The sequence below is a fragment of the Balaenoptera acutorostrata genome, chromosome 14 (genome assembly GCF_949987535.1).
Source record: "Balaenoptera acutorostrata chromosome 14, mBalAcu1.1, whole genome shotgun sequence".
Classification (NCBI taxonomy): Eukaryota; Metazoa; Chordata; class Mammalia; order Artiodactyla; family Balaenopteridae; genus Balaenoptera; species Balaenoptera acutorostrata.
The window spans coordinates 74,997,068-75,024,760 of record NC_080077.1 but is presented as its reverse complement, the minus strand read 5'-3'; the positions used below and the strand labels follow the sequence as shown (position 1 = coordinate 75,024,760).

General features: G+C 37.5%; 1 protein-coding gene across 3 annotated transcripts in view; it reads right to left on the bottom strand.

The window, feature by feature from the left end:
- The window catches only part of ME1 (malic enzyme 1), a 186,250-nt gene that overhangs the window by 129,777 nt on the left and 28,780 nt on the right, over positions 1-27,693 (bottom strand). For all 3 annotated transcript variants that reach the window (XM_057527582.1, XM_057527583.1, XM_057527581.1), the window contains exons 2-3: positions 25,447-25,580; positions 21,133-21,282 (exon numbers count right to left, since the gene is read on the bottom strand). In XM_057527582.1, coding sequence (XP_057383565.1) covers positions 21,133-21,282; positions 25,447-25,580 — 284 coding nt within the window. The remainder of the gene's footprint in view (positions 1-21,132; positions 21,283-25,446; positions 25,581-27,693) is intronic.

Genomic DNA, 27,693 nt, shown 5'->3' with positions numbered 1-27,693 from the left:
CATTACAAATTCATTGTGAATAAAAATATTTTAAAGAATAGGATAGGTTCTTCTACACAGGCCATGCCAACTGATATAGATGCCGGTGCTCTTTCTATAGATGACACTGTTTTAGTCATTTCATAAAATGTAGGTTATCTATTCTCTATTATTTAGGCAATATATATATTTGGGTCTTATATTTAATTACCTATAGCTTATAGAAATAAGACAAACATATCCTATGTTGAATGCTCGCTCAATGAAAAAAAGAGTTCAATTCTTAATATCCTCAGGAAGGATGTTCTCATTTATTGCAAAATGTCATTATCAGGAAAGAGCAAGAATATCTACTACTATTAGAAATGAAAGCCATAGAAAACAATTTTTTTTTTTTACAATAATTTGAGAGGAAGGAGCATGTTCTTTCTCAGATCAAAACCTGGCAGTCACTGTAACAAAATTCCTATATATTGTCAATCAAATTAATAAGATTTAAAGTGATTACAGAGAACTTTTTAAAGGATCTTAAAAGGACAGCAAAGATGATTCCATGTTTTAAAAGGAAACCTCTAAAGGAAAAGTTTTCAAAGGACGCAGTGGAGAAGACATAAAGAGAAAAAGATAACAGTTTTTAAATATTTACAGGATTCTTACAAAGAGTATAAGAATCCTTATTTTTAAAATCTCAATTAAGAATAAAAACTTAAAAAAAAAAGAATAAAAACTTAGACAAAATACAAGTGATTCAGGTTTGCATTTGTAAAGGCTGTTAAATATTCAAATGGTTAGGTTTAGGAAGATCATAAGAAGGTGTGTTTAAGGCTTTCTGTGATATTAGAAATTAAGGAAATAAAGTAGCTGACATATCCAGGTCTTTCTCCGTCTGTACTACTATTATTCCAAGATACTGTATGGTGAGACGAAAAGGTACAACAACTTCTGCAATTTAACTTTGCAAGGAAAAAGAAAGGCAACCTTACCTACCTTGTATTTAATCCCTTATGTGATATTTTCTTCTTCTAAACTCCCTTTCAGTAAAGAAAGCAGTAGCAAAGACACCAAAAATATCTGATAGTCTAAAATTCTTTAAATATGACATGATAGTGAGGAAAATTTAAAAATACCCAGAGCTATGTGGCAGAAACGAAAATGAGACTAGACAAACATGGAGAAACAGTCATAGCATGGTAGATTTCTATACACAACGAACAATTGCGTTAGGACCAATTACTTGCCAAGCATCCATCTGATTCATTCTGTTTGAATTAGCAGACTCTATCAGAGGAGAATAATTACTTAGTCTCACATCTCAGCTGGTATCTCAGGTTTCCTTCCAAAATTACAAAAAAGAGCAATGAAGGAAAGGAAAAAAAAAAAAAGCACTTTTCTTCTCACTGTTATGGGAAAATGCATACATCCTATCAAACATTTACTGGCAATGGAAGGACAAAAATCCTTCAGTTACTTGATGTCTATGGAATGAGAGTCACATCCAAGGCCAATATAAACTGACTATGCAATGGCATTCAAGAGCGGAAATAATAAAGACGCTCGATGATGGAAGTGCCCTAGAATAAAGCCGCTTCTTTTTATGCAAGAAGTCAAAGGCACTAAGGACAAGAAACAGCAATGAAAACAAGGATACTGAAGAATTCAATTACTTCTCCATGTATAACACATTACTCAGACCATTAAGATTTGTCCCAATACTTGCATGAAATTTACCCACTCAGGCTCATGATCCCATGTCCAAAATCTTAAGAGAATCTTGACATGAATGAATGTAACAACTTTCATTAATCATGCTGTTGTTATAAACTGACTAAAGTTATCCTAATTCTTTCATTCTCATTTCTCTGATAAACAGCATTCTTGGATAGCAAGAGCTTCTTAGATGAAGCTTTGCTTTCAGGTTCCTTTCAAATGGCTAATAAAGTAAATCCCACAGCCTTGACTCTGGGCCTTTATCCAGAAGTCTTTCCTTTTGCTAATCTTTCCTTTGGAAGTCTGTATTCTTGCAGAGGAGTTTATGTAAAACCAAAGCTGGTGATCAAACTATTCACCCACTTAGTCCCATTTCCTTTTCTAATACTGAAGAAAACTAACAGAGTTCTATATGCATATGCTGAGAATCATAAAAATAAGAATTTATTAATCTAAAAGAAAAAAATGTGTACAGGTATTGTCCCTGGGTAGTCTTTTTTTTCCCCCCTTTTCAGAGAAAGAAAATTCATCAGTAGAAAAATATAAGCCACATGGGCAGACTTGGTATACTGCCAAATACAGTTCAAGCAAATGCCTTTGATGTGAGGCCACTTTGATACGGAGCAGGGCCCTGTGGGGCTCCTGGGCACAAAAGCCTTCCTGTGTCCCCCATTTCTTTCATTACAGGAAATAGGCTTCATTCAGCCTCCAGGACTTACCCTGAGTTCCAACGGACAAGTTCAAACAACTGCTAATTAGGGAAGGGAGGGGATGCAGGACAAGGGAAAAACAGTCAAGAAACTGTAGTGCAGCCTTGTAGCAGGGTCCTGGTTCCCTGGATACACACAGCAATAATCCCCCTGGATACACACAGCAATACCTTTGAGCTGTTTTGCAGATACTGAAACCCCCAGCAGGTGGGAGAAGTTAACAGTATGCTGCCCACCAGAGCGTAGACCCCAGACCGGTTGGAACCAGAAGGTTGACGATGCTGACGCCCACTTACCTCACCACCAACCAATCAGAAGAATGTCCACGAGCTGATCACGCCCCCTGTGAACCAGTGCTATAAAACTCCTCACTACCCGCTCCAGGTCAGGACACACAGTGCTGGGGGCATGAGCCTGCTGTGCCCCCTTTGCCTGGCAAAGCAATAAAGCTGTTCTTTTCTACTTCACCCAAAACTCTTGCCTCCGAGATTTAATTCAGTGTCGGGGTGCAGAGGCTGGATTCGGTTTCAACTTTTCCAAAGAATTTTGCAGGGGGGGGGGGTTGCCACTGCTGGGGCCTAAGAAACTGACGCCCCCAATCCTACTCTATAAACCAAATAATGTCCATTTTCCCTCACATTTTGACCATCTCTCTACAAATTCAAATCTACATTATCACAGGAAATCTGTCACATTTCCTTTAAGTCAAGCATAAGTGAGAAATATGCTTTCTAAAAGCATAAGCTACGTTATTATTATATCAGTAAGACTTTGGGGAAATTAAAGGATAAAATTAAACAGCATTAACCTGATTTATAATAGGGTTCTCAGGCTACTTCTTTTGGGGAGTTGTGCCTAATTCCAGTTCTGTCTGGTTAGGTGCCCCACCTATGATTTTTTTCAGAAGTATTAAACAGTTCTAGATATACTGGATGAAACCTGCAGATTAAAATTTAATATGATTCCATTCAAATAAAAGGTCTATCATTTAATTAGACATTATAATTTTATCAAATTTATGACATATTTCTTCCTATTATAGTTAATCCCATTATTTTATTTTATGGAATGTTGCATATTTTTCTACAGCTTCATCTAAAAGGTAAAGTTATTATCCACCATACCAATTTATTTTTAGCAACATGTATTTTTACCTTTCACTAAATATGTAGAAAGTTTGAACATTATGTCGAGCAAAGTTAATAAATTTACTTTTTATTATTTACATATATTTCTTACCTAATTGTTTCTAAAAGTCCAACACCAGAATTTAATACAGGCACTGCATTCCTTGCAACTATTCAGACTTATGATGATAGTTTTTAGATGTTAAGAAGGGTGCAGTTGGGCTTCCCTGGTGGCGCAGTGGTTAAGAATCTGCCTGCCAATGCAGGGGACACGGGTTCGAGCCCTGGTCTGGGAAGATCCCACATGCCGCGGAGCGACTAAGCCCGTGAGCCACAACTACTGAGCCTGTGCGTCTGGAGCCTGTGCTCCGCAACGGGAGAGGCCGCGACGGTGAGAGGCCCGCGCACCGCGATGAAGAGTGGCCGCCGCTCGCCACAACTGGAGAAAGCCCTCGCACAGAAACGAAGACCCAACACAGCCATAAATAAATAAATAGATAAATAAATAAATAAATTTATTTTTAAAAAAAAGGGTGCAGTTCTTCAAAATTCTCTTGAAGAGTTAACAAGCAAAACAGTATGATGATCACTGATCTACAGGAACAAACATAATCTTGAGTGTTCACTGGTGTTGACAGATGTGACATCTTAATTTCCTAAATGATGCAAAAGTTCAATGTTATATTTAACATTTACTCCTGAATGTGACTGGCTGCAGAACTGAGCAAAATTCTTAAACAAATCAGTTGAGTGGCATGCCAAGAATACATGTACTTCAATAAAGGACTGACAATGATTTTAGAATCCAAGAAATACAGTTTTCACTGTATTTAAGATGAAACATGAATTTTGAAACTTATTTTTTTACTATTTCTAGACTGTTCTTATTAAATTAAGGATTTGTGTTTACCATACATTGTGAAGAGCTACAGAATTCTCTCAATGGTGTAGTTATACGTTGGCACATTTATAAATATGACATGAAGTAACAGAAATAAAATTAAGTTTCTATCAAGAATGTCTCTTCTGAAAGGGGAAAGAAAATCATTTGGCATTGATGAAATTATCACAGTTACTCTCAAGCACTGAATTGTAGACTTGAGAATATGGTTATCAGAAATATCTAAATTTATCCTAATGTTTAGCAGCATATTGGCAATCAAAAGAATATAATCTTTTAACCTCCCAAATATTTAACTAACAAATTAGTTTAAAACGGAGAGGCAATAGGTCGGTGAAGAATCACTTGAAAGAAAATGTATGAAGCCTTATGGATCTCAAGATCTTGCTAATTAACAACTCTGTCACATGTTCATAGCTGGGAAAACAAAGGGATTGGTGTTTAGAAAGCATTAGAACAAAACAAAGACTGAAATGATGGTTTTAGCTTCTGTTCTTGTTTTTTTTTTTTTTCTTTAAAACAGTTAATAAAACTAGACTAGATAAATTGATGTTTTCATTACATTAATAGGCGTTTGAGGCAGTAAACAATACAAGTTATAGATTCAGGGAAACCATGCAATTATTCAAATCATAGAAAAATGTCAGGAAATACAGGGACCCAGAGGACTGGCAGGCTTTACTCTGATTTCTCTGGAGTGCAAGAAGCCATCTCACCCTGGAGGGGGAAGAAGATGTAAAATTCTAAGAAGATACTTTTTTTTTTTTTTTTTAAGAGGACATGGGCTTTCCACTTAGCCTGGGAAGAAATCCAGGGCTAATGACTATCTAAAACCTGGGTTTGCAAGACATACCATTGAAGAGAATTAATTCTCTTTGGGTGGTGTGCGGGGCGGGATGGAGACAGGAAAAAGAAGGTGATCTAAAGAAAACTACTGCAATTGAGCACAAAATACAGCCAAAGTCCAAGACTGAAAATGGAGTTAGTTCTCAAATCTAACATAAGGAAACATACTACTGCATCTGGGAAAGGAAAAAAAGGCAGTTCTTCAATTTTGAGAGGAATTTATCAAATGAGTCTTTATATAAAGGACACTGAACAATATATCAGACATTCTTTCCAAAAGAAGTTTTAATAAAAGATAAAGAAGAACCTTCTCTATTTGGCATTTCTTTCTCATAGGGACCCTACGAAAGACAGAATGTAACATTAAATTATGAATGCCTGCGAATCAGGTTGAATAAATCAAAACTAAACTTCACTGATCATAGTTTGCTGTACTGTTAAAGTATCAAACTGGGAGGTATATTCTCTACTCAGTAATTATTTGTCTATTAAGTGGGGCACATGAGTGGAGGGCAGGTTTTATGCAAACTCAAGGTGGCAGTCAGCAAACACTTGCACAATAGAAATCCTTCATATGTGAAAGTTTTCTTAAACTGACTCAAGCAGCTTAATACATAAATGAGACTTCATGCAATTTATCCTTGTTTTCCAACCACAAGGAATTCTTCCCACCATAGTCATTGATGGTTTTCTCTGGGTAAGGAATGATGATTGTCCTCGGAGATTGTTTAGTATTTTGTTTTCATTTTGGGGGGTTGGGGGTGGCGCATGTATCTCTTTCTAAATAAAAGCAAGAAGAAAGCTGTTCTATATCTATATACACCCTTTCGAATTGTTCGTGTTAGTGTTACATACTTTGATAAACACTGTGTTCAAATTACTTCCTTATTTATATTACTAAGAAAGTGTATTTCATTAGTACAACTTTTCATATTATTTAGTGAACTTTGTGCTCCATATTGTTACATGAGAAATAATGAAGGGTAATAAAGGAAAAAGAAACCACATTACCATGTCCAAGACTTTAAGTCACATGTTAGGAATGTCTTATAACTACAAGATAATAAATTAGAAGCTAAATTTGGTGTAAAAATAATCTTTGCAAAAAAAAAAGTATGCAATGTCAGTATCTTGTTTGTCTTACTGGAAAAATTAATGAGCTCATCTTCTCATGTGAAAGAAGAACTCCCCACTACTACTAGATTTTTTTCTGGGTGAGTGCTTCCTTGAAAAACTTAACAGAGTTTAAATTATTGCTTGTATTTAACACTTTCCATCTGTTTTCAGAAATAGTTGTACCAAATATAATATACTGGTCAGGAAGCAGAATAATATATAAACTTCCTTTGTGTTCAATGAATACTTACAAACACGTTTTCAGTAATTTTTTACAAGTCTTGATTTGCTAGTGCCTTAGAAATATCTTCATTAGTTATATTTATAATACATAATTTATATTTGCATACCATTTTTCTTGAAATCTTCTAATCCTAAAAATATAGTTTGACTTGATGAGTCACATGAAAGCCATCCTTTTCCATTCTTATATTGTACTAAATAAGTACATTCTACAACATCTTAACTGTTTCAATTATAACTACTGTTGTCAGTGTTAAACTAATTTCAATACTTAGAAAAAGAAATTTCCACCTCATAAGTTCAGAATTTGATATTTGAGAACTGTAACATCTGAACTTCAGATAAACTAGTTTTTAATTTCTGCCATACGTCTCCTGTCAAAAGATAGGTTTAAGAAAGATAATCTTATTTTAATATATTAACAATACTCATCTTACAGATGAGGAAACTAAATATCAGAGAATGTATGTTACAGACCCAAGAAACCACACAGTCAATAAGAAGCAATAAAGAGATTTATACCAATCCTCTTCAGATCCAAAGCTCATACTAGTCTGGCAATGTTTAACCATGCTCTATTGCCCATCTATCCACTCAACAAAGACTGTGCTGTTTCACCTAGGTTCTGGGGTAGAGGTGAAGGATACAGAATTGCTACCCTAGAGAAAAAACAGTCAGATAGACAGAAAAGAAAGTCAGTTACTATATGTCAGTGTGATACAGACTGTGAAAGCACCCAGGGTTTGGGGGGACACTCAATTTCGGGTGGAGAGCTGGGTGTGAAGAGGAGGAAAGGGGTAACCATGAGGACAGAGGGTAGACAAAGCAGCCAGATTACAAAAATCCTTGAAGGCCATGCTAAGAAGTTTGGATTTTTATGATGGGGGAAATGAGGAGTCGTTGGAGGATTTTAGTCAGAAAAGGGACTTAAATAGGCATCCTGTTTTGAAAACTCACTCTCTTTTGAAATGAGAAGGGCCTAATCTAAAAGAGTGGCAATGGGATTGAATGGATGAGAGAGATTCAACAGGTAAGTAAGAGGTAAAATTGACAAGGCACAAAAAGGGAAAAGGGGGTTAAAATCCTGAAAATCTCCGAGGTGTCTGGTTGAGGTGAATGAGTGGATGGTGTTGTACCTCCCAAAGTTAAGAAACCTAGGCGACTGGAACGGCAGGCTGGGGAGGAACAGAAGAAAGAGAAAATAGGACCTAGAAGAAAACAGTGGGGAGCACTGACATTTTAGTGGGTGGAGCGATCACTGCACTTAGCTGTACAGATTAAGAAGGAAATATATTGAAGAGCAGAAACGGATTAGGTTTAGTTCATGGAAATAAGATGTTAAGCCAATGAATTCCTAGGGGAAATGGAGAGGAATATATGAGATAAGGAGGATCAGGCAGAGTGTTTACATTCTTGCAGCCGTAAGGGTGAGAAGAGCCAGGAACACAGCTGGAGCTCAACCCTGTAGAGCAGAAGATCCAGCTGAGGCTGAGCAGTGCAGGCAGAGTTACGGAACTCCAACCCCACGTTAACAACATATGAATTGAAAAAATAGGGGCACAGGAAGGAAATGAATAGGATGTAGGGGCAGTGTAAAACATGGTCTACTTGGCTCTTCCTTGAGGCGGAAGAAAGGACGGATTTGTGCAGTGCACAGAGGACAAGAACGTAGGAGAATGGACTTGGGTTATAAATAAAATTAACCGTACTAAGTCTGCAAGCTTGAGAAATTCTTACGGACAGCAGCTCTTCTTATCTCTGCTAATGTTTTCAGGGTCAGTGTAAACACACTAGGGTGTCGTATTTCCACGTCACCTCACCTACAGCCATCACTCCAGGACTAAGAGACTGTGGAGTTATTCCCATGTGAATTGGTTACTGCTATTGGCAACTGTGTTAGCCTACTACAGCCTTCCTTGACTTCCTCGCTCCATACCCTAAGGGGATCAAGTCCACTCAAAGTGAGCAGGATTGATGCAAGGGGAGCCCATATCACCACAGTCTCCTTACTGGGCCTCCCATTTCCATTCTAGCCCCTCATTTCCAATCTTTTAACCACATTGACAGTCAGAATAATCTTTTAAAACTTTAATTGGATAACATCATTCCTCTGCTTCAAATACCTCAATGGCTCCCCAAATGGATTAAGAATAACAATGAGACTCTACCATGACCCGCAAGACCTGCATGTGACTCCTGACTATCTCAAACCTCGTCTCATGCCATCCTCCCCACTTCCAGACCTTTTGAACATGTTATTTCCTTTGCCTCAAATGAGTTTTTTTTTTTTCTGGTTTTCACAAGCTAACTCCTCATCCCTCAGGTGTCAGCTTAAATATTATCTTCTCAGAGACACATCCCTGGCTACACGATGAAAAGAAATCCCTCTGTTATTCCTCATCACTCTCCTCTGTTCATTTCCTTCATAACCCAAGCTGTACTCACGTCGTTCTTTGTTCCCCTGAATATTACAGGCATGCCTCGTTTTATTGCACTTCACAGATGTTGTGTTTTTTTTTTTTTACAAATTGAAGGTTTGTGGCAACTCTTCGTTGAGCAAGTCTATCAGCGCCATTTTTCCAATGGCATCTGCTCACTTCGTGTCTCTGTGTCATACATTGGTGATTCTCCTAATATTTCAAACCTTTCCATATTTGTTACGGTGATCTGTGATCAGTGATCTTTGATACTACTCTTGCAAAAAGACGACAACTCACTGAAGGCTCAGATGATGGTTAGAATTTTTTGCCAGTAAAGTACTTTTAAATTAAGGTATGTACATTGGTTTTGTAGACAAAATGCTATTGCACAATTTAACAGACTACAGTACAGTGTAAACATAACTTTTATATGCACTGGGGAACCAAAAAAAATTTGTGTGACTCACTTTATTGTGATATTCACTTTACTGTGCTGGTCTGGAACCAAACCTGCAACATCTCCAAGGTATGCCTGTACTTATAAATTCCACAAAGGCAGGAAATACTTCTTTTATTTACCTATATTCAGATTAGTAAAGTGCCTGGCATGTAGTGGACACTCAATGTATTTCTGTTAAAGAAAGGAAGGAGAGAAGAAATCATGAACACAGAGAATCAACAAAAAGATTTTGAAGAAGTGGCAGAGTTGGGAAGAAAACAAAGCAGGGACCTTCCAGAACAACTGAGTGATCAATAATGTTATTTGACAATTTCTAAAACTAAGTTTAAATGTTAAATTACTGTCATTAAATCAATTAGTGTTAGAAACTTCTTAAAGTGAAACCATATTTGAACAATATTCCTATGGAGTATCTATTAGAATTAAGTCTTCTAGAAAGCAATAGATGAAATTCTTTATATGTAAACACTCCATTATTTGGGAGACAAATCTTAATTAACAACACGATGTATAATTTTAGCTTTTGAAAATAAGAACACATACTAGTCAATGAGGAAAAGCCCAAGAAGCTACATGTTAAGAGTGTAGCTTCTCTGAACAACTCAGATCCAAGATAGAACCTAATCAATGCAAGAAGACGACTCAACATGAGTCTAGGAGGATGTCATGGTTAATTTTATGTGTCGGGACTTCCCTGGTGGTGCAGTGGTTAAGAATCCGCCTGCCAATGCAGGGGACACGGGTTCGAGCCCTGGTCTGGGAAGATCCCACATGCCGCAGAGCAACTAAGCCCATGCGCCACAGCTACTGAGCCTGTGCTCTAGAGCCCGCGAGCCACAACTACTGAGCCCATGTGCCTAGAGCCTGTGCTCCGCAACAAGAGAAGCCACCGCGATGAGAAGCCTGCGCACCGTGACAAAGAGTAGCCCCCGCTCGCCGCAACTAGAGAAAGTCCGTGTGCAGCAATGAAGACCCCACGCAGCCAAAAATAAATAAAATTAAAAAAAGAAAAATTTTATGTCTCTCAACTTGGCTAGGCATGGTATCCAGATAGTTGGTCAAACATTAGTCTAGATGTTTCTGTAAAGGTAATTTTTAGATGAGATTAACATTTAAATCAGTAGACTTTGAATAAAGCAGATTACCTTCCATTATGTGGATGGGCCTCATCCAATCAGTTGAAGAGCTTACTAGAAAAGACTTACATGACCTTCCCCAAGGGAGAGGGAATTCTGCCAGCAGAGACTTTTGGAGTGAACTGCAGCATCCGCCCTTCCCTGGGTCTCCAGCCTGGCAGCCTACCCTTAGGATTTGGGACTGGCCAGCCTCCACAACTGGGTGAGCCAATTCCGTAAAATAAATCTCTCTCTCTCACACACACACACACACACACACACACACACACACACATTACTGATTCTCCTTCTCTGGAGAACTCTAATACAGAGGAGTACAAAGTAGAAAAATGAGTTCAAGCCCTAACTCTGGTACTTAACAACCTGGTGATACTGAGTTTCCTTGGAATGACTGTATTAAATCATAAAATACATAGATTTTAAAAACCAACAACTAGTAAACGTTAATGACTCCATCTCCACAGACTCCATTAACACTCAACTACTGTTTCCAAATAAATGTGAACTGAAAATGTACATAAAAACAATTTGAGATAAGCTCTTCTTTATTCATTTTAAAACTAGTATGAGCATGCCAATTAATTAAGCACAAATTAATAGGTGTTGTTCTGATAGTTAAAATCCAACGTACTTTCCACAGCAGAAAACACTGGAAAGAATCCTAAGGTAATACTGAATTCATCAAACAGATGGCATTTATTTGGCACGTTGTCAATAAAAACTAACTTCTTCCATTAGGGAAATAACATACCATTTTCAGCTTTTAAAATAAATTACCTCATTTCATAGTGAAAATGTTTTACTTCACAAAGCAGCATTAATTTTGTAAAATATGTAAAATATGATACCCTCCAAATTATTATAAATGTCATTCATTCAGCCGCCAATCATAGTAAGACTAGAATTTATATTGATAAATGAAAATTTTCCTTGCTTAGAAAGAAAGGAAATTCAATAACTTTCATGATTTAAGTAGATAATTACATAATTTGGAATTCTATCAAATATTTTATGAATTTTACTACAGTGAATATAAAATATTATTATAAAATATATAGTAAGGAGCTCAAATTGACAACTTCAATTATGACTTTACTTCAAAGAGTTAAAATTCAGACTATAAAATTACCTACGTATAAAATAACCAACATTTTTTAAAGGTACATAAAATAATTCTTAGATGATATTAACTACAAAGTACTTTGTCATAAAATCAGACCTTTGAATTTTCAGAAGCATACCTAAGAAGCACAAAGGAAATTTTGGTGGAAAGAGTAAAAGCAAACTCTAGCCTGGCTATTTCTCCTCAACTACTGATTGGGGGGGCAGGGGGCAGGGGGGAGGGAAGAAGCACTGCCTCTGGGAAAATTCTTCCTAATAATTTCTCTACGAGCTAAAACTGTAACTAAGTTAAGGAAAATATATAAAAATAAACAACAGTTTAAAAGTATATACAGAAAAACAAAGTCTGAAAAAAACTACAAAGAAATTTTTAAAAATCAGATGACAAGAATGTAATTACTTCAAATGAGAAAATGTCAACATTAAACTTTTTATGCATTCAAACTGGAGAAATGTTGAAACAGAAACATTATAACCAGGATACAGCTGTGTAAACTGACATGTGCTTGTGTGTTTGTCTGGGGGAAGGAGTACGAATTTTGATGAGACGTGTCATCAAATCACTTGAAATCTGTTCACAATCCTTCTTCTTTGAAAATCTATTATTTTTAATAAATCCTAAAATTGTGATTTAAAGCTGCTACTAAAAACTTTCTGAATTAGAAAGCAAGGTTATTTGAAATGATGTGAGTTAGTTGTGAGGTGTTCCAAATACCTGGAATTATTCTTCCGTAGGCTGCTCTTTTAAAAATTCACAGACTTTTCTAGTTAAAAGTGACCTTAGAATTCAACTATTTTACAATCACACCCAATGCAAGAATCTCACTTATAATATGTATGACCACTGATTATCTAACCACATGAATATTTCCAATGACGGAGAATAAGGAAAGTCTATTCCAATGTCAGATAAATTATCAGAAAAGCTTCATCTACACTGACTGTAAATCTGCATCCCTGTAATAACTTCTATCTACTGATTTTATTTCTACATTTTGAGGCTATTCCATGCAAGTATACTCTTTTTTTCACATGAAAATCTTCCAAATAATTGAAGACCTAACTATGTCCCTTTCAAGCCTTATCTTTTAGGCTACACATTTCTATTTCCACCAACTCTTTCTCACATTACAAATTTTCAGTAACTATCACTGCTTTAGTCACTCTTCTCTGGCTATATCTCAGTTTGCCAATGTCCCTTCAAAAATATGGAATCCAAAACTAAACACAATATTCCAGATGTGATCTGGGAAGGTGATGTAAAGAACCATTTATTGCCTCCCTTTAAAAATATTCTTTATTTTTAGTAATGAAGACTGGCATTTATAATCCTTCTTAAAAACATAATAACGCCCAAATTAATACACTTTCGTAAAGACTACCTGAGATAAAACTTGGTAATTTTTCATAATTCTCCATATGCTATGTGTAAACTTAAAACACCTGGGTGTACCACACAGATTGTAGCAAAGTTATTTTTGGATCCTAAACTTAAATTTCCATTCAAGTTTTCCACACTTAAAGTCTCTAGCTGAATATGGAGACTCGATGAACTGTTACTTTACACTTTTTAAGGGTCTTTTACAGTAAAAGATAAGTTTCACGGCCTTGCAAAAGAGATTTATATGTCTATGCAAACGTCTAATGCAATCCTTAGATCCTGATGTGAAAGAACACTCTTTGAATCATGCCTACATTTTTTCCATTCTCCAGATTTTTCCTAATTAAGGCAATACTTAAGAAAGAAGATAGTTTGGTATTTTAAACTACTTCTGGGCACACACTGTATTTCCAGAACTTAAGATATAGGCTACTCTACCTCACTCCTATTTAGCACAAATCACATATACATTTTCATAAATATGACATTTAGTCTGTTCAGAAAAAAATAGTCAATTTGAATTAATTAGTAGTTCAACAAATCATCATCCTCTAAATCTCCATAATAAATGAAAATCAACTTTTTGCAAATAATTATCTCTAAAAAATCAACTGAGGTAACAGTTAAGAGACTTGAACTAGTCCAAATATTCCAATAACTTGTTTCATACTTTTGAAAAAAAAAAAATTCTACCAAGTAGTGTAGTTTTTTTTTTTAAAAAAAGGCGGGGGGGGGGGTAGATGCAAATATCAGGCCTATGTCACGGGAAAAGAAAGAAATGAACAAAAGAATATTTTGGAATAAGTGTAAATCCAAATCAAAGGCTTATTGCCATGGATAAAGGGTGAAAAGCTTATTAATATCTAATATTTAAATGATAACTTTTCTAGAAGCATTAAAAATTTAGCTGCTCTCTTAAACACCAACTATTTCAATTTCTAGAGATTCTAACACAATAAAATTGTAGAAACAGAAAATTCCAATACAATAAAAAATAAAAATTACAAACTGAACCAGAGCTATCAACCAAAAATATTCCCTGGTTCTCAAAAGTCTCCTAAATATTTATTCTAAAGATTCTAAAGTGGCTTAATTGAAGAAAGCCAAATTCAATAAAAAACATTCCTGGTCCACCTGGGCAGCGCTCTGTATCCAGGACTACTTAGAGGTTTAGGACCTCCTCTGACCTCTTCCCAGAAACCCCCTTAGCTCTGAAAGTGAGATGACCTAGGAAAGCAAGAGATACTCTGGGCACTGGATCACCTGGCAGTTTACATCACAATAGATCACAAAGGACCACATCACAAAGGATAAAACTATTCAAAGTACCACAGCTTTACGGGTTAAACACCTAACTCACAGCTATTAAAACTGGCTGTGAAATCATGTTTCTTTTCCCTAAGCAACTTAAACTGTCCTTATTTATAATTAATTACTGAGTTATTGAAATACTTATAGTTTAATAAAGTAAAATCTCCATCATATACCTGTATAGTACATATAAAAAAACATTGTTTAAGAAAACCAGATAGATTTAAAATGTGAAAATTTATAAAACAGGATACAATATAAAACTGTTCATCCTATTAACTATTCATTTGATAGCTATTCCAATTATAATCTGTAGCATATAATGAGAACATTCTTGGGTTAAAGGAGTATTAGCTTTGGGAAGGTTTCTTTTTACATTTATTCCTTTTAAGCTTTTTTCTTACTGCTCTTTCATAAACCAAATACCAATTAAAACCGACACCCTCACCCTATAAGACTACAAAATTTGCTGAACTTTTGGCACTTCTGCAGAAACCATATATTTCCACTACAATAATCATGGTCTAATCATGGTCATGTTTACGACCATTTCTATATTACTAGGTAGACATTCTCATATGAAATTGCACATGAGGTAATAAATAAAGCTTGGTCCTCACAATTTAAAAAACAAATACTATACTTCAAGTCCTTTTTGGAATTCCAAAGGAAATATGTATACAAATAAACAATAAATGTAGAAAAACGATCTTAGTATTTTGTTTTGGTTCATCTTAGTATTTCCTTCCATGCATTTCTCTAAGAATTTTCTGGGAAAAAATAAAGCAAAAAACTGCATCTTATTGATTCTCTTTGACAATTAGTCTTGTTAATAATCTTCATCATTGCCAAAATCAAAACATGTACCTTTTATGTAGCATATATAATGTGTGAGTTAAAATAGTAGGATCCTTAAATACATTATCTATTAAGTTCCAGGTCCATACATTTAATTGCCTATTAGACACCGCCCTCAATTTGGAAGTCCCAAAGACATTTAAAACTCAACATGCCCCTACAGATGGCCAACAGGCACAAGAAAAGATGCTCAACTTCACTGATAATTAGAGAAATGCAAATTGAAACCACAATGAGGTATCACCTCACACTGTTCAGAATGGCCATCATTAAAATGCAAAACAATAAATGCTGGAGACAGTATGAAGAAAAGGGAACCCTCCTGCACTGTTGGTGGGAGTGTAAATTGGTGCAGCCACTATGGAAAACAGTATGGAGGTTCCTTAAAAAACTAAAAATAGTTGCCATATGATCCTGTAATCCCACTCCTGGGCTTACATCCGGACAAAACTATAATTTGAAAAGATACCTGCATGCCAACGTTCACAGAAGCACTATTTACAATAGTCAGGACGTGGAAGCAACCTAAATGTCCATCGACAGATGAATGGATAAAGAAAATGTGGTGTATATATACATACAATGGAATATCACTCGGCCATAACAAAGAATGAAATAATGCCATCTGCAGCAACATGGATGGACCTAGAGATTATCGTACTAAGTAAAATAAGTCAGAAAGAGAAAGACAAATATGATATCACTTATATGTGGATGAATAGAGGAATATTAAGTTACTATTTCTGTGAGGTAGCAAACAACATATATTCATTCAGCACAAACCAGATACTAAGCTTAAAACAGCATGGGAAATACAGGAATAAATTCTAAAATATGATCCTTTCTCTCTAGATGCTTACAATCTAGTTGTAACTAAATGAATAGTAAAATGACAACAAAAGAAACCAAGAGGGGAAAGAAAAACTGAGCTTGCAGATTGAACAGACAGTTGGTTGCCAGAAGTAGGGGGAGGGGGACGGGGAGAAGTGAGTGAAGGTCAAAAGTTACAAACTTCTAGTTATAAAATAAATAAGTCCTGGGGATGTAATATACAGCATGGCAATTATAGTTAGTAATACTGCTTTACATACTTGAAAGTTGCTCAGAGAGTATATCTTAATACTTCTCATCACAAGAAAAAAGTTCTTTTGTAACTATGTATGGTGATGGATGTTAACTAGACTTGTGGTGATAATTTCACAGTACGTACAAATATCGAATCGTTACGTTATATACCTGGAACGAATATAATATGCCGATTATACCTCAATTTAAAAACTGAAATAAATTAAATTAAATTAAAAAAGAAAAGAGACCAAGAGTACCTGATAGAACATTCAAAATACCAAAAATAGGAACATGATTAACTGCCAAAGGCACGGTGAAGTGGTAATGTAGCTAATAAGAACTTACAGAAGGAGATGATTCTTGGAAAATGCAGTGTAAAATACAGCAGGCAGAAATATTTCCAAAGAAATTACATAAATCTGCTTTAGCTGTCCTTTACATAAACCTGCATTACCAATTTGCACAAAACTTTTCTTTAAGAACAGTTTCACAGAATACAAGTAATTTAAGTAGCACAGTAGGATCAGCATTCTGCAAAAATATAAAAAAGAATTGTCTTTAGCTTCCAACAATCACACCTTTATCATCTACAAATTAGCCACAATTAGATGTTGACATAAGCATATTGCACTACTAAATACCGAAAATTCTGCAAGAATTGAATGTTATGGGAACAAGATAATCTAAGCAAACTCAACAACATTCTTAAAAATCATTATCCACGACATGTTGAAAAAACCCACACAATGTGTCTATGCCAAAGAGAAAAGAAATTCCACACAACACCAACAAATGAATATTCCAGCATCATACCTCAAGAAAAAAATGTTACAAGTAGAGTTATTCATATAAGAATTTATTTTTGGATGCCTAGCCAGATTTTAATGCCATATTCAAAACGAAAAATAAATATCTAGCCATAGGAAAGTATCATGTCATTAAGATATATTAAAAAGTATAAGATCAAAAGATATACCTATTTGCAACTGTACTAAGCTCAGTACTTGTACTATTAACCCTTAACTTTCACTAATTATGTTCCTAATTGCTACCACCAAACCCACAAAGTAAATATAATAAGAGGTATAATCCTCCTGTTCACTTTCTAAATGTCTTTGAATACCTACTGTTGCAGTAGGAAAGGTTGAAAAGACATTTGTCAATTTTGGCTTAAATAAAAAATAGTCTAGATGCTAACTGATGCCTGAAAGATCCATCATTATTCAAACACAATCACAATTTCCTTTCTAATTAAATATAATATCTAGATATATGTCACATAACACATTTTCAAACAGGTTTCTTTTTTTATAATCATGGGAGAACCCATGAGAATTATTCTACTAAAGAATTAAGGGGGGGGGGGGCAGGATCAAGATGACGGAGCAGGATGGTTCTAAACTCACCTCCTTCACAGGCGCACCAAAATGACAACCACTTACAGAGCAACTATCTATGAGAACAACCTAAAGACTAGCAGAAAAGATTATCCACAACTATAAAGATATATAAAGAAGGAGCCACAATGAGATGGGTAGAAGAGGTGGAGACATGGTCTACTCAGGACCCACACGCCCGGGCTGGCGGCCGACAAACAGGAGGGATATCACAACCACAGACGTCCTCCCTGATGACATAACATTGCACGCCAAATATTATTTCAATAAAAAAGAACTTCGAAATCACCAAAAGTTTAACAAAATATACGCATTAAAAATCAACATGACAGAAAACTGCCATAAAGAGATCATTTAGAAACACTTGTGGAAATTTTACTTTCTCTCTGTTAGTAAAGTATTCCTTTACTTAAATTTCAAATACTGCAGAAAAGTTGATAGACTAATACCATGAATATGTCACCTAGAATCAACATTTGTGAGCATTCTGCTACGAATGCCCTACTACATCTCGCCCCATCTCTCCCCTTTCCTCTCCCTCTCCTCTCCTTCCTTCTTATCTTATCTATCTACCTATCTATCCATCTATCTACATACCTATCAGATTATTTCTGACAAAGCTCCCCATAATCAAATACACTAATACTTCTAAAGAAAAAGAAATGGGGCTTCCCTGGTGGCGCAGTGGTTAAGAATCTGCCTGCCAATGCAGAGGACACGGGTTCGAGCCCTGGGCTGGGAAGATCCCACGTGCCGCGGAGCAACTAAGCCCGTGAGCCACAACTACTGAGCCTGCGCGTGTAGAGCCTGTGCTCCACAACAAGAGAAGCCACAACAATGAGAGGCCTGCACACCGCGACGAAGAGTAGCCCCCGCTCGCCGCAGCTAGAGAAAGCCTGCGCACAGAAACGAAAACCCAACACAGCCAAAAATTAATAAATAAATAAATAAATTTTTTTTTTAAAAAAAGAAATGACACTAAGTCACATAAATCCTATAAATATCCCCATATAAATCCAGTTCAAATTTTGCCACCAAATGGGCTCCGATAGATCAGGTTTGGTCCCAAATGAGATTTTTTTTTTTTATGTTTTGGTTTTCAAAGTTTGGGATTTAAAAAATGTGGATAAAGGATGTTGGGCTGTAGTATTATACCCACGTTACAGAGGAGGAAACTGAAGCACAGAAAGGTTAACTAATTTATTCAACGCTAGAACAAGTGGCAAAACCAGTAAGTGAAAACAGGCCATCTACTCCAGAACCCATACCTTTAACCACTGCTCTAGGAAGCCTTCAATCCAATAGGAAGTCCTCGTGACTTTATCTTTATCCAGAAACTGAACTCGTACCCCTAACTCCATTGCTACCCTCCTAATCTGAGCCACTGTTATCACTCACTAGGTTTACTGCAATAGCCTGCTACCTGATTCTTCTACCCATTTAACTAATGGTAAAAGCCAATGTTCTTCAAAATAGCCGACAAGAAGCTATAGGTTCTGTACCCTCTTATTTATCCTACATCTGTGACCTCATCTACTACTCGGCCCCCTCTCACTCCACCCTGTCTCTATGCTACTCCTGCTCTCCAGGCATTTTCCCACTTAGGGCCTTGGCACTGACCATCCCTCCTGCCTGGTACGCGTTTCCCCTTGTATCTCCCCCTCTCACCCTCCAATATCATCTTCCAATGAAAGCTACAATGTCCAGTCTATGTAAAACAGCTACTGCCCCTCCCCCAAAGCACATGACACTCCGCATCCCCCTTTTCCTGCTCAACTCTTTCTTTCCCCATAACACTTATTGCCTCCCAACACTCTAGACAATTACTTTTTGTTTCCCTGTCTCTTCTGCTTTTAGATTTATATATATACCAACGTATCCCAAGCCCTTAGAAAACCATCTAGTACCTAGTAAGTGCTCAAAAAAATAACTGTTGCTATTGGGATTTCTATGTCAACTTCAACCCAAATACTTTGAGCTAAGCTCTTCTACATGTCTTATAGTTGTCAGCAAATCTCAGGATCTCATAGAAAACTTTGAATTTCAATAAATACGCTTAAATTACATTTTAAAACAGCTAAGATGTATACACTTACACTTTTATTAAGTCTTTCTTCATGTAGAAATATATTTTATAGACATGGACAGACATATATATTTTATGATGTCACTCAGAGAAACAGTAAGGTAAAGAACAGTTTGTACAGTATGATCCCTTCTGTAAGGAAAACAGTATGCATTTGTATGTATCGCGATTTTTGCTATGATGACATTGTGTATTTTTAAAATATTTCTTCCTTCCGTATATATGTATTTTCTCATTCTTTCAATAATGAATATGTATTATTTGTATGATTAAAAAATACTGATATACTCAAAAAAGAATTATCTGTCATAATACAATTACCAGCTAAATTCTAACTCTTGTTTTTCTATGAAAAAAATTTATTCAGTGTTAACAAAGCCATTATATAAATGCAACATAGATACATGCTATTAGTGTAATTTAACAGACCATCTACATATAATTCTTCTCTTTATACAAGGGATAATGTGGCTAATTCTTTTCTTTATACAAAAAGTAATGTGGCACAAGTGTGCAAAATATTATCACCACATCAATATACCTTCAAGAAATCTACATATTCAATCTAACTTTCAGATCTTACCTCAAAAATACTCATTTCAATGACAGTATTTTCAATAGGCTTTTTTTTGTGTATAAACTTATAATCATTTCTTTTTTAATCTTTAAATTCAGAACTACAAGCAGCACAAATACAGTCAACTCGAGCTTTTATTGTTGCTGCTGTTAAAAGCACTGATACTTATTTCAATTGCTTCTTGCAGCAAAAGTATTTAAAGTGATATAATAAATAAAGCTATGGTTTTAGAAAAACTATACTATATATTTTATACAGCTTTAAAGGTGATTACAATTTCATTTAAAGGAAATCAACAAAAGAGCCAGTTGAATGCCAACTCTGAATTTAGGAAACAATATACTCCTTATTTTCAGGAAAATTGGGAATCTGTTTTAACCTGTAAAATGTAACATAATAGTGGTAATTACCATCTCAGAGCCAAGCTTAATTATGATCAATTACTCCCCCCCCAAAAAAAAGCTCATTTATTGTCTGTAACAGGAAACATAAATTGGTTTATAAAAAAATACTTTCCCATGATCTTAAATCAGAAATAAAACACTATATTTTTAAATGTTCGTTTAAATGAAGTTTGTTTTAGATTTTCCCAAACTTCAATTCCATTCCATAATTCTTTTTAATTATTGCAAACACTTTACAAAAAAAATAAAGAAAGACACAAATTGTACTTAAGAGTTTACATACCTTGGCTTCCGAAAGGCTAAACTATATTGTTGGCAAGCCAGACCCACAGTGGGCGTATAAACGATAGGCATGAATTTCTCAATGTCAGACGTTAGCACTCTATAAAAGAGCTTTTCATTTCTATCTTGAAGATCCATTAAGAGAAGATACCTGTGGAAATTGGACATAATTAGATCTACGTTCCAACAAAGTTGTAAAATAGCTGTTAGAAATCTAACTAAACATTTCTCAACAAAGTATACACTAGGACACACAGAAAACATCTGATCAAAAGACTTTGGAAGTATTCCTAATCATCTCAAAAAATGAAGTACCATAAACCTGAGCTAGTGTCATTCAAAACGTTAAAATCAGTGCTGAGGGGCTTCCCTGGTGGCGCAGGGGTTAAGAATCTGCCTGCCAATGCAGGAGACACGGGTTCGAGCCCTGGTCCGGGAAGATCCCACATGCCGCAGAGCAACTAAGCCTGTGAGCCACAACTACTGAGCCTGCGCTCTAGAGCCTGGGAGCCACAGCTACTGAGCCCACGTGCCACAACTACTGAAGCCCGCGTGCCTAGAGCCCGTGCTCCGCAACAAGAGAAGCCACCGCGATGAGAAGCCTGCGCACCGTGACAAAGAGTAGCCCCCGCTCGCCACAACTAGAGAAAGCCCACGCACAGCAACAAAGACACACGCAGCCCAAAAATAATTAATTAATTAATTAATTAATTAAACAAAAATCTCTGAGGTACAGTCTGTGCTAAAAATATGAAAATCATTAGCTCCGAGGAGGCAGCTGATAAAATGGCCCAGGAAAAGAATATAAAGTAAAAATGGAAGAGGCTGAAGGAAGGACTTAAGAAATACGTGAAAGGGATGGTGAAGGAATTTAAGAAGCAAATATACATGTTGAATAAACTGAGTCAGCCTCTTTCCTCAGCTGCCCCATCATCACTTATAGGCTCATAAAAGAAGTGGCCATGGCAGGGATAGAGGGTACCCATGGGCTCAGCAACAGGGACCTCCACGCACCAAGGCGGACCTGTCCACAGACACTGCTGAGAGTCCCATCCGCCAGCAGCAGGGACCGACACTGAGCCCCTGATACGCCGCCACCCCATGGCGTGATCAGCGAGCTACCTGGTGGCAGGTGGATTACACTGGACAGCTTCCATCACGGAAGGAATGGCACTGGTTCTTACTGGAAGAGACACTTCCTCTGTATGAAGACTTACCTTCCCTGCACACAATGCTTCTGCCAAAGCTACCCTCCATGGACTTACAAAATGCCTCATCCACTGAATTCCACCCAGCATGACTCCTGATCAAGGAACTCACTCCACAGCAAATGGAGGGAGGCAATGGGCCCTTGCTCATTGGAATCCACTGGTCTTACCATGTCCCCACCATCCTGAAGCAGCTGGCTTGACAGAATGGTGGAATGGCCTTCTGAAGACTCAGTTACAGCACCAGCTGGGCGGCAACACCTTGTAAAGCTGGGGCAAGATATTCCAGGAGGTTATACATGCTCTGAATCCGCATCCAGTATATGGTTCGATTTCTCCCATAGCCAGCATTCACAGGTCCCAGAATCACAGGGGTGGAAATGGAAGCGGCCAGCAAAATTCCTGCTTCCGGTCCCCCAGTGACCCGCCAGCAAAATTCCTGCTTTCAGTCCCTGTGACGTTATGCTCCGCTGGCCTAGAAGTGTTCATTCCAAAGGGAGGAATGTTTCCACCAGGAGACAATGATTCCACTGAACTGGAAGTTAAGACTGCCACTGGCCACCTGGGGCACCACGTGCCTCCGAAGTAACAGGCAAAGAAGGGAGTTACTGTGCTGGCTGGGGTGACCAATCCTGACTTCAAGGGGAAATCGGACTATCGCTCCATAATGGAGGTAAGGAAGAGGGTGTCTGGAATACAAGAGATCCATTAGGGGGTCCCCATGATTAAAGTCAATGGGAAACTACAACAACCCAATTCAGACAGGACTACTAACGGCCCAGACCCACCAGAATTAAAGATTTGGCTCACTCTACCGGGTAAGGAGTCAAGACTGGCTGAGGTACAGGCCGAAGGCAAAGGAAGCGTGAAATGGGTAGGGGCAGAAGGTAGTCATAAATACCAGCTCTGATCACGTGACCAGTTACAGACATGAGGACTCTAATTATCATGTGTATTCTTATTTTGTTATGAATATGTTAGCGTGTATGTGTATATAAATATATATATTTGTAATATATATATACAAATATATGTAAACAAATATAATTTTTCCCTCGCTTATCCCTTTATCATGTAACCTAAGACGTACTGAGTTTATATCATAGTATTTAAATACAGTTGACCCTGAACAATGTGGAGATTGGGGTGCCGACCCCCACATAGTCAAAAATCCACATATAACCTTATAGTTGGCCCTCCATATCTGTGGTTCCTCATTTAAGGATTCAATCAACTACAGATTATGTAGTACTGTAGGATGTATTTATCGAAAAAATCCACATATAAGTGGACCTGCACAGTTCAAACCCATGTTGTTCAAGGGTCAACTGTATTTTTCTTTTTTAATATATTTATTTATTTATTTATATTTATTTTTGGCTGCATTCGGTCTTTTTTTCATTGCTGCATACAGGCTCTCTCCAGCTGCGGCGAGCGGGGGCTACTCTTCGTTGCGGTGCACGGGCTTCTCATTGCGGTGGCTTCTCTTGTTGCAGAGCACGGGCTCTAGGCACGCGGGCTTCAGTAGTTGTGGCACGCGGGCTCAGTAATTGTGGCTCGCGGGCTCTAGAGCTTAGGCTCAGTAGTTGTGGTGCACAGGCTTAGCTGCTCTGAGGCATGTGGGATCTTCCCAGACCAGGGTTTGAACCTGTGTCCCCTGCATTGGCAGCTGGATTCTTAACCACTGTGCCACCAGGGAAGTCCCCAAGGGTCAACTGTCTAGTTAACTTTACATCATAGTATTAAAGTCAAGAGACATCAAGGAGAAAGGTAAATATCACCAAGGGCTTTACATCCTCTTTTGGGGAAAGAGTTAGTGTGTTTTCGGTTGTACCTGGGATAGTTCTATCATGTTAGGCAGAGGTAGGACTTTTTATTGTCTTTATGCAGATATTCAGTTTGGTTTAAGGAGACGTGCATGGGTGCCAAGTTGAAAAGGAGTGGTTAATTTTATGTGTCAACTTGGCTAGGACACAGCACCCAGATATTTGGTCCACTATTCTGGATGTTTCTGTGAAGGTGGTTTTTGTATGAGATTCACATTTAAATTGGTGTACTTTGAGTAAAGCACATTACCCTCTATAATGTGTGTGAGCCTCATCCAATCAATTGAAAACCTTAATAGAACAAAGACTGGCCTTCCCTCCAACGCCAGAGCAAAAAAAGAATTCTGCCAGCAGACTGCCTTTGGACTTGAACTGCAACTCTTCCCTGGGGCTCCAACTGGAGATTTAGGACTGACCAAGCCTCCATAATCACTTGAGCCAATTCTTTGAAATCAAAATCTATCAATCAATCAATAAACCCCTCCCTCCCTCTCCCTCCCTCTCCCTCCGGCTCATTATGTGTATGTGTACACACACACGCACACGCACACACACACATCCTATTTGTTCTATTTCTCTGGAGAACCCTGACTAATATGAAGACTTACTAGGTACTGGGTTAGCTCTCTCTTCTAACCTTCGCAACAATATTTTCAAATAACTATTATTCTCTTCAACCCACAAATGGAAAAACTGAGGTGTAGGTGGGTCTAACACCTTAATATGAAAAGGCAGCATCAAAAGCAGAGGGCAAGGCACATGCAATGGTCATGGCAGTGGGTGTAGTGGTTTGCTCTAGTGAGGTACAGCCAGAATTTCAACTTAGGGCTAGCTAATTCCCACGGTTACCTTTATCTTTTTGTACAAACATGGAAACTGGGTTCTAAACAAAGTAAGTGACCTAAATTCACAAAAGTGTGGGAACCACACTTGGAAGATGAAAAAGTGCACTTTCACCTACAACGTACTTAGTGTCTGACTCAAAGCCACTTTCACCTAGTTTGGAATGGCATTTCCTGGTAATTCACCTTCATAGCAACAACTTTATCACATGAGAAAAGTTGTCTTTCTGAGGATATAGTTTAGAAATTTTTAATTTGTTCAGATGTTCCTACAGAGGGTAAATTTTTTTACAAAACGTCATTGTATTTACAGGCAAATCCTCCTCAAAACTGGCTACTCTTTCCAAAGCACTAAATATTTAAACTTTCTCATGTGATAAAAAATAAACTAGACAGTTGCCTATGAGACATATAAAAATCACCTTCAGGAACATGTTACCTGTCAAAATCAGAGTTCAGATGCTCGAAATTCTTAATCACTCTAAGGACCTGGAGGTCCTGGCTGATGAAGCAAGGTGGCAACAATCCATGAATGTTCAATTGCTGTCTCTCTTCCAGGGTAAAAGCCAAGTCCTATGGAGAAAAGGAAAACACGATAACTCAAGAGGGGAAAAGGACAAAACGCATATCTACGCACCAAATAAATCCAACAAGTATATGGAATTGAAAATCAGAAGACCTGGCATCCCTCCAAGCGTGGCCATGTGACTGAGTAAACCATGTAATCTCTCCACACCTCACTTTCCTCACCTTTAAATATTAGGATAATATTTTCAGATCTGTGTCACCTAGATAATGTTAGGATAAAATCAGGCAATGGATAGGAGGAAATTATCTGAAGCCACGCAAATGAAAGAAGATATAATTATCAGTATTAGTATCATTAAATTTAAAAATGAATAGTAGTTATTACAAAAGGTTTTTAAATGATGAACATGAGTAGGTCACCTACAACCTGCTGTGTTTCTTTTTCTTTTTAATATTTATTTATTTATTTATTTATTGGTTGGTTGGTTGCATCAGATCTTAGTTGCGGCACACGGGATCTTTCGTTGTGGCATGTGGGCTCTTTGTTGCAGTGCAGGGCTCCTCTCTAGATGTGGTGCGCGGGCTGCAGAGCGCGTGGGCTCAGTAGTTGCGGCGCACAGGCTCAGTTGCCCTGTGACATGTGTGATCTTAGTTCCCCGACCAAGGATCAAACCAGTGTCCCCTGCATCGCAAGACTGATTCTTAACCCCTGGACCACCAGGGAAGTTCCCTGCTGTGTTTCTATGTATAAAATAGGTCAGGAGACGCCTTATCTATGATTCCGAGGTACCTTTTCCAACACTCCTCGCCCAAGCTATTTCCCACTAATTATACACTCCTAGTTACACAAAACTTCTCACCATTGCCTGGACATGCCACACCCCTTTCTTCTTGCACTATACCACAGTCAAGAATGTCTTCCTTCCCTGCTCCTCTCCTTTCAAGCCATACCTCAAACGCTCCCTCCTCTCTAAAGCCTTTCCAGACTCACCCAGCAAGCCCATTCGAACCTTGTTATTATACCTACATCATCTGTTTACACGAACACTGACTGTACAAAACAACAGCATTACAAACTATGAGGCTCAAAAACAAGCAAACAAAATAGAACTGATGAGTGCCTACAAAAACCCAGAATGGACCTAGGTGACTGGCCAGGATATAATACGAGGGGAAGTAATAGCAGATAAACCCAGTAGTCATTCATCTGGAAGATTAGGATCTCCCTGGAGACACTGAAGCCCAAGAGGCTTCTTCGATTAGACTGACTGCTTTGGGTCTGGCCCCAACGTGATGATGGGCGGGTTTGCTCCACTGCTATGGGCACGGCTGGGGCCCGTTTCCAAGATGTTTTGCTCCACCAGCAGCCATTCCTTCACTACAAAATGCCCAGCGGGGGGTCCTCCCGAGTTCTAATACATGTGGACAGCAGCAGGACGGCCCCCCTCCGAGAGGATAATCCAGGGTGTCCAGCCGTGCCTGGTACCATCACCCCCTCCCAGATGCCTGGAGCACAGCGGACCAGTGCAGCCCCTCTATCCTCTCCCTGGAGTCCCCGTCCACACCAGGAGACACTGCGGTGTTGCTAGAACCCTTCCACGCCATTTTCGTTTTCATTTGTGGTTTGTGTCCCCACGAGAATGCAAATTCCATGAGGTCAGGGAATTTTGTCTGGTTTTTTTTTTTTCACTGCTTTATCCCTAGTGCTCAGAACAGTAACTGACATAATTAGACCTCAGTAATGTGCAAGATAAACAAAATAGAAAGGTTTAAATATTTTAGAGACTTACATTAAAATTTTAAAAACATTAAAACGGCTGCTCAGGAAACTGATTCGCCTATTAAGCCTGGTAAAATTACATTTAAAATTTAAAGTACCCAGAAAGGGATGTTTTTGTGAAAAAGGAATCTACAAAATGGAAGGCATACTTTACCTGCTAAAGATACAACTTGTTATAAAGATATAAAGTAAAACTTTTTATAAGGACATAAAGTAAAATACTTTAAAATATAAAGATATAATGTAAAATGTCTGCTTCCTAGAAATAATGTATTTCAAAAAGAAGACAATAGACTTTTCTCTAGCTTGAAATGAAAACTTGGAAATTAAAAATGGGAAAAAAGCTAGGCTGAAGTTAAAGTCTCAAAAACATATGAA